This window comes from Crocuta crocuta, unplaced genomic scaffold, assembly GCF_008692635.1.
Source record: "Crocuta crocuta isolate KB4526 unplaced genomic scaffold, BGI_CrCroc_1.0 scaffold17, whole genome shotgun sequence".
NCBI lineage: Eukaryota > Metazoa > Chordata > Mammalia > Carnivora > Hyaenidae > Crocuta > Crocuta crocuta.
Window position 1 is genome coordinate 3544231 of NW_027532041.1, and position 15413 is coordinate 3559643.

Sequence of the window (15413 nt, forward strand, 5' to 3'; positions counted from 1 at the left end):
AAATAATGCATTGCAACACCAGAAGCGTGCTGAAATAGGCTTTTGTTTTGTTTTTTTTTTCCCTTCTCCTCAGTATGAAGGGTTAGACAGAAGTCACTCCCAGGAATAGCAAAGGACTCTCCTTAGGGACAATCACGATGCATGAAGAGGGGGTATTTATTTTTAAGGCAACAGGAATAAATTTCATTGTCCTTCCCAGAGGAGAGCAAGAATTACATTAGGTGGCCACCAAGTCTGGAAACCAGGCAAATCTTTAATAAGCGGTTTACTGATATTACATTACAAAGTATGACAAAATTGTATCATCTATATTTCTAGACTTAATGGCCACCCCACAGAAAGCGTCTTTGGAATAGATTAAAAAATTTTAAATTTGTTTTCCCATAATCATAAAGCTGTCATACTCAGTCTGGGGACAGCTAGTGCAACATTTTCCTTAACCCACAGGCTCCATTCCCTTTACCAACTATTTATAATATGTTTGGGTCACTCACAGGAGAAAAACACTGTCAGCATTAATATTTAGCAGCATTTCAAAATACATTTTTTTTATCTTGAATAAAAAGCTAAACTATTCTTTTAGTGCAGTAATTCCATATGGTCTTATTACTTCTATACACAAGATATGATCCTTTAACATTTATGTAGTATCTCTCACTTTTTTGAAGACTCCCAAAGACTTTGAGGATTTTATTTTTTCACAATAAAAGAAAAGAGCAGTGTCAACCCATGAAGGTCAGCCCAGCAGCATAAGTAGACCCTCTGCAGAGCTCAGTTCCTGGTACAAGAAGCAACTGGACACCCTCCTCTCGCTCTTGGCTCTTAGAAAGGAATCTGAGAGATAAAAGCAGTAACTATCTGTATTACTTCATAGCCTAGGAAGGGAGAAAGCAGATGTACCAAAATACAGTCTAATAAAAATAGCAGAAGCCAGATCCTTTCATTCCAGGATGTCTGAAAAGGAGAGATTCTACAGAACATGGTTGCAGAAAAAGGTATCACTCCAAACAGAAAAAAGCAAATTGTGGACAGTCACTCAGGGCCAAAGAAGCGACCATAAAGAGCAATTGGCTTCAATCGCACAGTCACCAGGAAGGGCACATACCAGAGAACTTGGGACAAGGCCGGGGCTACTGCCCTGCACATTCTCAGGCCACCTGGTGCTGTGGTTCACAGGCTTTGGGGGACGGGGAGAACCAGAGGCCAACACAATCACGTGTGAAAAGGCTACTATGGCAACAACGTGATGGTCAGAACTCAGCTAGACTTTGGATTATACACCATTTGAAATCCAGCCTGTACTTGCTTCTTGTGAAGGGCTTGAGACGTGCAGACATCTTTGACATGTGTGTGTGACCCTTCTTTAGAAAGGCAGAGAAGAGCCTCTTCATGAACTCCTTCTACTCATTTGTTTTCATTTCAGTCCACCATTTAGACTAGAAAAGACGCTGCAAGCTATCCCTGCTAGCTTCTAATTTGGACACGGCATCAGTACTACACATACAACTGAATGAATGACATCTTCCTGGTTCTTCACTGGGCAGGCTCAGTATGCTTCTTTGGACTGAATAGGTGTGATCTTGTTCGAGAAAAGCGTGTAAACATAGGGCCAGATTTTGTTAGTCTCCGTCCCAGAAAATTGGTGAAGTACTCCTCGGCTCCTGAAAAACAAAACCCGACACATGAAGGCATTTTAGGTTCACTTTTTTTTTTTTAATGTTTATTTTTGAGAGAGAGAGAGAGAGAGAACATGCAGGGGAGGGGCAGAGAGAGGGAAGACAGAGGATGTAAAGTGGGCTCCACACTGACAATAGCAAGCCCAATGTGGGGCCCAAACTCACAAACTGCAAGATCATGACCTGAGCCGAAGTCCAAGTCAGATGCATAACTGACTGAGCCACCCAGGAGCCCCTTAGGTTTCTTTTCAACATGATATTAGGGCAGGTGAAGGTCTAGGGTATAAAGCAAGCATGATCTCATGGCCTACCACATACACTGTAAGTGCCAAAGCAGCTCCCTCAAATGTATCAACACCCCCACTTAGGGAAACCTAAATAAGGACACAGCTTCTACATTCTAGCATGCTTGGCATGATGCCACCTCTTCTCCTGTTTAAAACATATCAAAGAAGGGCGCCTGGGTGGCTCAGTCAGTTAAGCATCCAACTCTTGATTTCGGCTCAAGTCATGACCCCAGGGTTGTAAGAATGAGCCCCGTGACAGGCTCCATACTGAGCATGCAGCCTGCTTAACATTCTCTCTTTCCTTCTGCCCCTCTCTGTGGCTCCTGTGTTCTTTAAAAAAAAAAAAACAAGAAACAAACAAAAAACAACAACAAAAGAAAAACATATCCAAGAATAACATTATATGGACAACACCAAGTTTGCCTCAGTACATACTTTCAAAAAACAGATCACTAATAAACTTTGGTACTATAAAACCCTTATTACTTACAACAGATCATAAAACACATGATGGATCATAATCACATGATCAGGAACTTCTGATCTGAAGGCCTGCTAGATTATTCGGGAGCTAAAAGGTCAGAAATTGATTTACAGCGGAAGCTGTAGACAGCTGTCTGCAAATGGGTTTTGTTTGGTTTGCATGCTGTTAAAAATGTTACTTGTTGTGACTACTTTTAAAACTTGGGATTTCCCCCCCATATACACACAGAGCCAGATTTCTGCTTCTCGTGAGAATCAATGGGCACTAGCCACTCTGGGCCTGAGTGCCCCTATGGTAATCACTGGGTGATGCCACATAGCAGCTGTCCGCTTCAACTGTCACTCACCTGCCCAGGTTAACACAGCCCTCACCAGGTTTGACACTCATTTCCAATGCCTGCCTGCCCCCTGGAGCCATCTAAATTTGCCATCCGTAGCTTATAGTTTTAGCTTTTTTTTGGGTTAAATTCCCTCCTAGACATAGCTAGTCAAAGGGTCCCTTCTAATCTTCCAAATGAGATATTTACATGTGGGAGTGTCAAAATATAAACCATTATTTTAGCTCCTTAAAATGAAAGATGAAAATAACTCTAGATGTAATCTTACAACCAGACAGAGAGGATCAGGTTTCGGTCCTTGTATTACAGGAATCTCAGCATAAAAGAACTGGAAGACATCTCCCACATACAACCCCCAACATTTCACCTGACCTTCAGGGAGGAACTGGGTCTTTAGAGTTTATCTCGCTTGAAGAAACACTACTGCATCTCAGCCCAGCATCGTTCCCAACGGGCACCACACTGTTTTAACCGGCTGTCCACCATGAAAATGCTGACGCACACTCACTTGTATAATTCAATGACTGGCTTTGCCACATCCTTGTACTGTCTCAGCCGGGCAGCAACTGCTTCAGGTTTATCATCCTCCTGCTGGATTAATGGTTCACCAGTGACGTCATCAATCCCCTACAAACACCAGAGAAACCAGTTAATATGGCCAACAGCTGGGCCATTCCATAGATGAAAAACTTTCCTGTGCAAAACCCATTGTATTCACCTTCAACTCCTCTCACACAATGAATTAGGCCTGATGACAATGGTAATAGTGAAAGTAGTTGAAAAAAAGAAAACACACTCTTAACAGTATGTTAACCTTATCTCATTGAGAGCTGACATGAAGTCTTTATTAACTTCTCAGATCTTTCCGAATATGTTACAGTGCTATTGATAAATGATGTTTTCAATTTATAATTTAAAACTCCCTGCTGCCTCCCCCAACAATAAACAACCTTTAGACACTGTCACTCTGGCCTCTAAATATTCCTGAAACTTCCTTGCTTTCTAAAGTTTGAGTTGTTAATAAGGAAAATAAGTCATTTCAAAGAACCAACTTGTTTACTTAGGAAAACACTGATCTAGGAGAAGGTATCTCTCTCCTACCTGTGCTAGCTTTCAAAACCTTTTCTGAGATTAATCTTACTCAGGCTATTTTACTAGATCACATAATGACTTACCTAAAGATAGATTAAAGTATGCATGAATCATATACCTATGATAATCAAGAACAAACATTCTGAGAACTGAAAAGATGCAATTCTAAGAACCTGACTTTTGACATATTTTAACCTTCTCAGGAAACATATCCACTTAAAAATGGCAACGTGCACATACGAGGATCTTGCCTCCCGTGTCCATGGCTATTACCCACCAGGGGAGATAGTCACAAGAAATAAATCTGTCAAAAGGCAGGCTAGAGCACAACCAAAAGGTTCAGGCAACTCAACTGGATAATCAGAAACCAGCTATAAATTTGAAACGCATTAAAATTCCATTACAGCTCAGGGCCTTGGGTACATAATTTATGCTTATGATTTACTGGTGAGCCCCATAATATCACATGTGTATTCCATGGCTGTTACCCTGACACAACAGGGGAGATGGGGGTGGGAGAAGGCTGTACATCACCTCTACTTTCATCTCCTTGACTTTACTTATGACTGCAAAGCTCAGAAGTCATTTCCAGGACCTCAGAGCACTAGTAAATAGAACAACTGCTTCTAGACAGAGCAGAATGATGTTGGGGTGATAGCATCCCGTCTTCCAGGGGAACCTGGCCACAGTGGCTGATAGAGGTGGCCCAGACTAGCACTTTCACTGCTGATTTTGGGAGCAGCACTGTAATAACTGTGGGCGTTCTTTTATATCTATTCTTTGGAAAGTAACTTAGTATTAAAAATTCTCAAATTTTAAGACAACCTGCTTCAGCAGGGCGAGACGGAACTAAAATGTGAAACATCTGTGTTAGACTTCAGTGCATATTCAGAACCCTCTTTTTCCCCCTCCATTTTGTCCCCTCTACTAGTTTCTTGAGAAAGAAAGAAGGGACTTAATAAAGGAATTCCAGAAGTATTTATTATATTTTTAAAAAGACTTCTGGGGTACCTGGCCGGCTCAGTTGGTTAAGCACCAACTTCGGCTCAGGTCATGATCTCACGGTTCGTGGGTTCGAGCCCCGAGTCGAGCTCTGTGCTGACAGTTCGGACCCTGGATCCTGCTTCGAATTCTTGTGTCTCCCTCTCTCTCTGCCCCTCCCCCACTCATGCTCTGTCTTTCAAAAATAAATAAACTTAAAAAAGACTTCAGAAGGCAACTAGTGCTTAGCCCAAATGAACAGGACTCCCTGGAACTTTCTCAAATCTATGGCACTCAGGAGCTGGGATGGCATCCTTACCCTCTTGAAGCTGGTTTTCTGTTGTAATTATTGACTATCAATATTCAGGTCTACCTATTCCATAAACATTTACTCAATAAGATACAACTGTCACCTCTTTCACATTTGGAGGATTACAAATAATACGATCTACCTCCCAATAATTAGAGTTAAGAATCAAATTGAACTAATTCGTATCTTTACCAGAAAGAACAATAATTCTTTTAAATGAATTCGTTAATTTAAAAAGTTTCTTGGGGCCCCAAGTGGCTCAGTCAGTTAAGTGTTTGGCCCTTGATTTGGCTCAGGTCATGATCTCACAGTTGATGAGCTCGAGCCCTGCCTGGGGCTCCACACTGACTGCATGGAGCCAGCGTGGGATTCTGTCTCTCCGTCTCTCTCTCTGCCCCTTACCCACTGCACACACGCTCTCTCAAAAAATAAAACAAATAACATTTAAAAAAATAAAAGTTTCTTTAAACATATACCTTTATCTATGCTTATTTTATATAAACGTTATTCTTTTGAACTTGTTATTCCTCTAGTCTTCCCCCTTTACACCCTTACTCCCATCAATCCCATGACCCTGCCCACTCTGACCCCAGTTCTGCATTCAGACCCAGGGCTAACCATTTATCCCTGTTCTTATGAAGCCAGAGAGCACATATAAACACACACACACAAACAGATATGTGTAAAGAAAGACAGTCACTTTTTACAAAACTGGAATTATTGTGCTATTTGCTTTTCATATTCAGTAATACCTGGAGGAAATGTTTCTTCAGGTCAAAGACTATAGCACGAAGTCTTTCCTTTTACTAACTACATGGTATTCCAACTGTAGATATTCTCTAATTCCTTTTATCATCTGCTGCAGATGAGCATCATTTTTGTTTTCAGATTTTGTTTTGTTTTTCCCTAAAATCAACACTGGAATAAGCATAATTGTATACATGATCTTACCTGTTAGTGCTTTCATTTCCATAACCTATGCTCCCAGTGGTGGGTTGAATGAAATATGTATTTAAAATTTTTTTTAAATTTTACTTAATGTTTTTTATTTACTTCTGAGAGAGAGAGAGACAGAGAGAGACAGCGTGAGCAGGGGAGGGTCAGAGAGAGAGGGAGACACAGAATCTGAAGCAGGCTCCAGGCTTTGAGCTAGCTGTCAGCACAGAGCCTGACACGGGGCTCGAACCCACGAACTGTTGAGATTATGACCTGAGCCGAAGCTGGACGCTTAACCGACTGAGCCACCCAGACGCCCCTAAAAATTTTAATGTACAATGCTAGATTGCTTTTTAAAAAGACTACAAATACTTCACATGCCTAATAAAGATGAGAATACCATTTTTCTCTGATCCCCACCAGCAACAGATGTTATAAACTTGAATTTGCGCTCCTTGACCACTAGTGAATGAGAAATTTCAAATACATGTGGCCACACAGATCTGCTCTTTTTTGAATCATCTATTCATATCCTTCCTATACTTTACGGCTGAAATGTTGTGCCTCTTGTCAGTCTCTCAAAGGGCTCTGTATAGTCTTACGTGCACATGAGGTGGATTGAAATCCAGGTTATACACCCTTCCACTAGGAGGGTGAATCCAACGTCGGCTGAGACGGTCTTTGAGTGTTTCAAATGGAATGTTCAGAGTGATCACTAGATCCAGCTCACAGATTCTGTCCAGGGCTTCAGCTTGAACTAACGTCCTAGGAAAACCTAAATGCCAAAAACAAAACATATCAAATGCAAGACATTTCCCAATTCCAGTGAGTCAATGGAATATTTTCAGTGACAGAATAATCAAGTCTATACATATGCCACCCAGAATGAAGCTTTCATCAGGGATTTATGTCTACCTCCTTAAATTTAATACTAGAAGAAAAGAGGCTACTTTAAAACCCAGTTTTGGCATTTGGGACACTGAAAGATTAAGGAGTCACATGATACAAGTGGAGAGTACACTAAACTAAAAATCATTAGACCAGTCCTAGCTTTGCTCTTAACTACTCACGTAACCCTAGGCGAGTTATATCACCTCCATTTCCTCTTCTGTTAAAGAAGTGAAGCGACAAAATTATATTTGTGTCCTTTGATAGCTTTAACAGCTGATAAGTATATTACTCTTAGGCTATTTCCAAAATTATATATACATGTATATGTATTTTTTATCCATTCCTTACATCTTACAAAACTCAACATGTGGTCTGCAATCTAATACAATAACCACAGAAATGAGAAAAAGCATTTAGGAATGTTATAGCAATTCCACAGTAATTTTAAGCCTACTAAATCTAAAATTTATGCTTGAATTTGTGGTTTTCTTTTAATTTTTGCTCTTGTTATATTTGATAAAAGGGCTGCTCTGCAGTGGAAAACAAAAGAAACTGGACTTTCACTAGAGATAGTTTGTTCTAGGCTTCCCTTGGAGCTTACTTTCTAATTTTTCCAATAAGGAAAATTATCCAATGGCCCCCGCAGTATCCAACTTGTGATGTTGTTTATTACAGAAGGTTGTTTATTACAGAAGATGGAGTTACATCTCTTCCAAAAAGATACAAGAATAAAGAGCACCAAACCTGGGGCATGTGTTCAACTCTATTTTTATGATAGGGAAAGAAAAAGCAAGTCCAAACAGAGGTAGGAAAAAGCTTATCTTGTAGGGCAGATCTCAGTTCACTGGCTATCACATGGCTAACCCCAGGTAATCACAGGTTCCCAGAAGAAACTGCTTTCACATTTTTTTAAAAAATTTTTATTTATTTTTGAGAGAGTGAGGGAGGGAGAGAGAGAGAGGGAGACATAGAATCCAAAGCAGGCTCCAGGCTCCTAGCTGTCAGCACAAAGCCCGATGTGGGGCTCAAACCCACGAACTGTGTGAATTCATGACCTGAGCCAAAGTCGGACACTTAGCCAGCTGAGCCCCCAGGCACCCCTGCTTTCACATTCTTGTGTGCTGTTCTCCATGACCCATCATGCATTCGGACTGGCTTCAACAGAGAAATATGTTACTTCTAATTTTTCTTTTACATTTATTTATTTTTGAGAGAGAGAAACAGAGCATGAGTGTGGGAAGGTCAGAGAGAGAGAGGGACACAAAATCTGAAAGAGGCTCCAGGCTCCACGCTGTCAGCACAGAGCCTAACGTGGGGCTCGAACCCACGAGCAGGGAGATCATGGCCTGAGCCGAAGTTGGATGCTTAACCAACTGAGCCACCAGCGTCCCTAGAAATAGGTATTTCTAACCTTGTAGCTCAGGTGTTGCCTGGGCCAACAGCCCAGCCACCTGCATTGTCTCCCTCCTCCCACAGTGACTCTCCAGCTAAACATCCTCTTCACAAAAAAGGTACCCACACATGGGAAATTATGCTAGTACGTTCACAGTGGCTTTCTTTGTGGTGGAAGATGGGGGAATTCCTTTATATCCTTCTAGTTTCTAATTTTTTTTTAATTGAGCATACAGTGCTTTCAAAATGGAAACAAAATACTGCCCTTAGATAACGAGCTGCTAAGTAGATTTTTTTTTTTCAAATCTCAATATAATTTGTTAGACCAAATTATGATTACTTGACATTTCGGAAAATGAAAGGTCAAACTATATCTGCCTAAGGCCAAGCACATTACGGATACTTGGCCTTAACACTGGAAGAGAGCAATGCCTGGCATACATGGGCAAACATTTCCACATAACACTAGGGTAGCTGTCTTCTAGTCTTCTGTTCTGTGGCCATACTTATTTGACCACTTGTCTTACTTTAAAATCCCAATTTAACTGTGTGAAATTATACGACTCTGTCAAGCTCTGTAAACTCAATATGTAATTTTTTCTTTGTATTATGGAATGGTTTGACTGCTTGCATATCCATTTATTAAGCAACCTCTCTTTTGATTATTAAGTTCAAAAGAAACTTAATTTTAGAATTGGGGCTTCACAGCACCTAGATGTATCCTGGAGCTTCAAATATGTGATAACTACCAGGCAGATGATAATGTGATACTCTCTGGGTCACCAAGGAGCAAGACTTGGCCCATATGGGCCCTCATGGCTCAATTCAATCTATGGCTACATAGGTTGGGTGGTAGGCAAGGAGTCTCAGAAGAGTCCAGATAAAACCACGCCTCCCATATCTTTTCCACCAAATTCCTTATTGAATACTACACACACCCTCAACCAGATCCTTTTTTCCGCCTCCCTCTCTCCAACAGCTCACTGTAGGTCAGACTGGGGACGCAGCAGAGAGAACTCTCCTGGAGTCCCAGACTAAGTCTATTCGTCAACTTTAGCCTAACTTCCCCTACACTGTGCATCACAGTCTGCTTTAGATGATGGGTTTCCTGAAATGGGATTTAAGATATGTCTTACTCTCTTTGTTATTCTCTGGCACTGTGCCTGGGACATTCTAAACTTAAAGTCCAGCAAAGTGAGGGCAGTGAGCCTTCCCCAGGAGCCTTCCCCTGGCACTCTCTCACTGACTGCCAGGTCCTAGCTTTCTCTACAGAGCCCGCTCTTCTTCAAATTGACAACTGGAGGGGCACTTGAGTGGCTCAGTCAGTTAAGCATCCAACTTTGACTCAGGTCATGATGTCACAATTCATGGGTTCGAGCCCCACGTCGGGCTTTATGCTGACAGCTCAGGAGTCTGAAGCCTCCCTCTCTCTGCCCCTCCCCTGCTCGTGTTATGTCTGTCTGTCTGACTCTCAAAAATAAATAAACATTAAAAATTTTTTTTTCAAACTGGCAACTGGAGTTAGATGACTGCAGCCAAAACAACCCCAAGATCAATCTCTATGCTTTCCCCAAATCCCTTCTCAAGGAAAAGCCACTTTCTAAATCAGTGGCTTCCAAAAGGACCCTCGCTAGAGTATGGAAAGAAAACAGAGCCTCTGTTGCACTGTTTTGCTTACTGTTTCTCAGCGTCTAGTTTGGAGGGTACCTTTTATAAGGTATATGGTAATAAAATTGTATGTGCACATAATTCACACATATCCATATACTGAAGATATAAAGTAAAATGTTTCTACTGCGGAGTGTGCACAAAGAATTTTAGAGATCACTCCTCTGCCGAGTTCTCAGCCTCAGTCCCCGTACTGGGGTTCTCAGCATCAGTAGCCACTACCCTGATAAGAAAATACTGTTCTTTATCCTTTGGATAAAAGATGGAAGCTGAGTAAAGTGGCAGAAAAGAACAGGAAGCTCTGAAAGAGAATATAACAGCTCCTCCAACAAATAAAAGCTCAAATCCTACTGGCTAAAGTTTCTAGTCTAAAGGGTAGAGGCAACTCTCTTCAACTCCCCCACAACTGTTTCTGAACTCTGGTGCCCTCTGGAGGAATGGGTGGAAAATGCAACTGTATACCAAATTAAACTCAGAAGGAATAGATTTAGAAAATGTTAGGTAGTGTCTACCTTCAGGGCTTTCACATCCAGACCCACAAATGACCAGAGAATTATTAATTCTTGTGGCTTAGAGGTCTTCTGTTAAGACAGTGGCTCCTATCATAACCTCCCATTCTCAAATTGGGTTGAAGTTGAAAGAACCATGGAAAATACAGAAGCCTATGACAAAAGCTAAAATTTAGTAGGAGTTATATTTTAAGATGCTAATGTTGGAATGCAACCATGTTTATGGTTTGGAACTACCAACACAAGAAATAAGTCATTCCATAACTTTAAGGGTCCTCCATCTGACGGGGCACATCAATATTATCAGGGAGGACTTAAAGGGGGTGGGGGAGAGCTTATGGGTGCTTAGATTCCATACCATTCTTCCTAGAATGGAACTTCTAGGAGCAGGAGCAGGAGCAGGACTTAGGTTTTTTTTTTTTAATTTAAAAATTTTTTTTTANGTCCTCTGATTTGCTCATTTTAGTTTTGTTTTGTTTTTAATTATCTAGGTGACTTGGACTGGCTAAGAACCACTAAACTTCTCAGTAACAGCAAGGGTGGAAGTACAAAACTTACCACTTACATCTATCCCATTCGGCGGAAGGTTCGACACCTCTTCTAAGCAGGTACAAAACACTTTGCAGAGAATCCTCTTTACCTCAGTTTCATGGCAAGAGGAGAAATGGGAAGGAAATTCCCAGAGACAAATCTTTCCAGATTCACTAAGCCCCTAACTCAGGCCACCTGTTTATGTCATTCCTGTCCAGGATCTTACCTGTAAAGGAAGTGGTGTGGCAGGGGAGAAAGTATAGTATAAATAACAGAATAGTGGGCCAGTCAAAGAGCTGGGCGGCAGCTGTGGTTTCACAACTGAGGAGAAGCTGCAGTAAGCCAGAAACCTCAGGGCTTGGTGGAACGTGTTAGTTGTGGGCACAGGCTCTGGAGCCGGACACACCTGGACTTTGAGCCCAGCTCTACCTAGCCATAACCGCAAGCACTTCCACCAGTCTTGTGTAATCTCTCTGGTCCTTAGTCTTCCCAGACAGGAAATAAGGGTGTATCAATTTGCTGGGGCTGCCGTAACAAAGTACCACAGAACAGGTGGCTTGAACAGCAAGATTTAATGTCTGAGATTGAGGTGTTAGGGAGGGTTGGTTTCTTCTGCCCAAATTTCCTCTTCTTATAAGGACACTACAATAGTCACTGTAGATTAGGGCCCACCCTCATGACCTCACTTAATTACCTCTTTAGTAACCTTATCTCCAAAAAAGAGTCAAAGTATAAGGTACTAGGGGTTAGGACTTTAACAGTTGAATATAAGGCAGTGGGGGATACAACTCAGCCCATAACAGAAGGTAATGCCTACAGCATGGCTGTTTTGAGTATTAAAAGAAGTCATCTTTCTAAAATGATTAAGATATAAAGTGTTAGGCACAGAGCGAGCACTCAATAAACGGCTGCTGTTGCTCTTGGTAGAGCTCTCCAGGGAGCTGAACCGGTTCCCCAATTCAGCATGAAGGAAAGGTCCTCACCCCCAGCTCGCCTCTATTTCATTCCTTTTCTGAGATTTGCTGGTTTGGGGAGTCACTGGTGCTCTGTGCTCTCTACCACCTAGAGCTCAGCATCTCTAGTTATTAGCCACGGAGACTGCACATTCTGGTCCCCACCCATCAAAAGGGAGTTCACACAAGGCAAGTTCTGAACCTGGCACAGCATAGTTGCTTCTGCCAGAAGCTTCCCCCTGTCATCACCTACCTCGTTTTTTGAATAGTAAAGCACCTTAATTCTACTTTCCTGATCCAGTTCAATACATCATCATGATGAGTGAGCTCTGATCTGGATTAAAGTGAAACTGACTGGTAATTCAGCACAAAGGCTCAGTCTTAAGCTGCTTGGACAACACAAGTGTACCCTGACGCAGCAACATGACATTAAGTTCCAAGGGACTAATCTATTTGCAGGCTGCATTAACTATAACACAGAATCCAAGTGAAGAAATGTGACAACTGGGGCACCTGGGTGGCTCAGTCAGGTAAGCTCAGGTCATCATCTTGTGGTGTGTGGGATCGAGCCCCGCGCTGGGCTGTGTGCTAACAGCATGGATTGAGCCTGCTCGGGATTCTCTCTCTCCCTCTCTCTCTGCCCCTCCCCTACCCATTCTCTCTTTCGCTCTCACTCTCATAAAAGTAAATGCATAAACATTAAAAAAAAAAAAGATATGACAGCTGTGCAGTCTTTCTCATCAAGCGAGTGCCTCATTTGGGGGAACATTCACACAGACAAGGCTACTGTGCTAGAAGAGAACCTGGACTCCATGGTCCCAAGTCTATGTCCATTCGGCAAACACCCTGTGTGCTTCCTATGTATCATAGGCTACTGTTTACAATGCATTTATAGAAATTTACTTCTCTGTCGTTCTTCGCATCGGCCCTTTGAGGCGGGCAGGGAGGGGCAGTCGCCCTCAGTTTTTGAGATGAGGAGGCAGGCGCTCAGTGAGGGTGAGCAGCAGACCAGGATTGAGTATCAGGTCTCTGGTCTTGCAAGTGCTCTCTCCCTTCCACCACGCTGTTCTTCCATGGGTGTGAAAAATGACTATTAAAAGACTCCTAAGTGTCACCCCATCTATCTTGCTTCAGCACAAGGGCATCCTGGCAGCAGCCTCCTCATCACAGCCACGATTTGCTGTGCCAGGCAGATATAATGCAGAAGACAGCTGAAACCGTGCAGGGGCCTAAACGGGCTACTCTTGCTCCTTGTTACGTCTCTCACCTCGCGTCCCTGTCCATGACCCCGTGCCACCACGCCAGCATCCTTGCTGTTCTCAATCTGGCAAGTCCACTCCCATTGTGGACAAGTAGCTTCTGTTCCCGCGGCGCGACACACTCTGACTCCAGGTATCTACGTGTGCCCTCAGCTCCTACAAATCTTGGCTGAAAACGTGCCTTGTCAGTGAAAACTTCTCTAACCATCCGGTTAAACTGCACCTGCACTCCACACATAGCACCCTTATTCACCCACCCTTCTTTTTCTGTTTTCTCTTCATAGAGTTCAACATCTTGTATAGCATAAGATCTACTTTATTTTGTGTTTCTATTCTCACTAGGATGTTAGCTAAATGAGGGCAGAAACGTTAAAGCTGTTTACTGCTACGTCCTTTGTGCCTAGAACAGTGTCTGACACATACTAGGTCCTGAATAAATACTTGTTGAATGAATGAATGAATAAATTATTATCTGAAAAGTCACAATTATTCTGCAAGATGGGTACCATTCCTGTTTTAAAGCTGTAAAAACTGAGGCTCAGAAAAGTTAAGGACTTGCCCAAGACCACACATTTAAGAACCAAGTGCTGACTCCAGAATTGCACGCCATGTGCCACACAACGCTGTCTTCCTGCCGCGGAGAAAAGTGCAGCCTATGAGAAACCCTGCTCGTGATGGCGGCAATAGTCAGAATACAAAACAACCAGAGAAATCCAAATCCTGCGCGGCTTCAGGGACACTGCCTGGTCTGGGGCTGCAGGCACAGACCGCCAGGTTCTCTCCACACATATGCAAATGTTCTGCACCTTGCTTTCTTCTTTTACTAGATCTTGGAGATTGTTTTCTATGCATACGTAAGCTGAAAATATTCATATTTTAAGAGTCTGGTAGACAGATAACCATTGCTCCTCAATTCATGGACCCTTTGCCTCCTGCCTGACCAGGGCGACAGAGAGCGCCTCTGTAGGACCTCTGATCCCCCAGGTTTTTTACTCTGCGCCCCAGACTTCTGCCAGGGCCTTTGTGACATCTTCAGACGGTAGGACACCTCACCTGCCCTGACAATTCCACTATTTGAAGCTAGTCACTTCCAACTGGGCCTTTTATGTCTGTGATGCTCGGTTATTAAGGGAAAGGTAAGTCATCCCTCTGTCCTGTTTTCTTCTTTATCCTTTCTCTTTCTCCATTACTGATTTCTCCTCTTCCTTTCCCCTAATTCTTTACTTTTCCATTGTACCCTCTAGGATTCTCTTTCCTTATAACCTTCTCCACCTTCCTCCTCACATCTTCTCAGACTCTTTGCAGAATACTCTCTCCACCTTCTGCCTTAAAGAAAACCTTGGGTCTCCCCTTAGGGTGTGACCTTCCTGTCTCTTCTGTTACTGAGGAGACTTGTTCTTCTGTGTGACCATACCACGTTGGGTGATGGTGGTGGCACTCTTCTGTCTCTCCACAGCTCCTTTCATACTTTTATAAAGGTTTAAACTCACCCATCATGTCTTTCTGGTTATCACACTTGCTGTCTGTCCTTTCACCTCCAGTCCCACGTGGCCTTCATTTTCCCCCAGGGTTGGCTTTCGCCCCACTTGCCACACCTCCCCCCACTCTGTGCCTCCCTTACTCTCTGCCCTTCCCCCATTCGTGCTCTGTCTCTCTCTCTCTCAAAAATAAATAAAACAAAAAAAAAATTTTTTTTAAATATGTTTAATTAACATCTGACATCCACTTATCCATTTTCTCTTCCGAAGATCTATTCATGGTATAAGATTTAATTCCTTGGTACCTCAAATTACTAGGATATTGGAATCTGAAAGGAAAGAAATAATTAGCAAATGTGTGGAATTTAAAGCATGATCCGTGGAACTCTTGTCATGGAAAATCTGCATCTGATAAGAATAACCATTGTCGACATAAAAGTACTTAGATGCACGCACACATAAAGTATTTAAGTACACTGTGACTAAGAGGTTATCTTCTAAGTGATTTAGACTAGATAGGCTATGGTTACACAGGTGGGCTCAAGAGAATTTGCCACTCTAACTGTGGGTGTGTATTCTTTAAACACGTTTGGCATAGTCCCTATTAAAAATTACGAGTTCCCTGAGTG

At 42.4% G+C, this 15413-nt stretch overlaps 1 protein-coding gene across 4 annotated transcripts in view; it reads right to left on the minus strand.

The window, feature by feature from the left end:
• Positions 1 to 677: 677 nt before the first annotated feature.
• Positions 678 to 15413, minus strand: part of AK4 (adenylate kinase 4) — a 72716-nt gene continuing 57980 nt past the window's right edge. For all 4 annotated transcript variants that reach the window (XM_077776320.1, XM_077776322.1, XM_077776321.1 and 1 more), the window contains 3 exons: positions 6706 to 6878; positions 3293 to 3411; positions 678 to 1661 (listed from right to left, as the gene is read on the minus strand). In XM_077776320.1, the coding sequence (XP_077632446.1) occupies positions 1547 to 1661; positions 3293 to 3411; positions 6706 to 6878 (407 nt within the window). In that variant the 3' untranslated portion in view covers positions 678 to 1546. The remainder of the gene's footprint in view (positions 1662 to 3292; positions 3412 to 6705; positions 6879 to 15413) is intronic.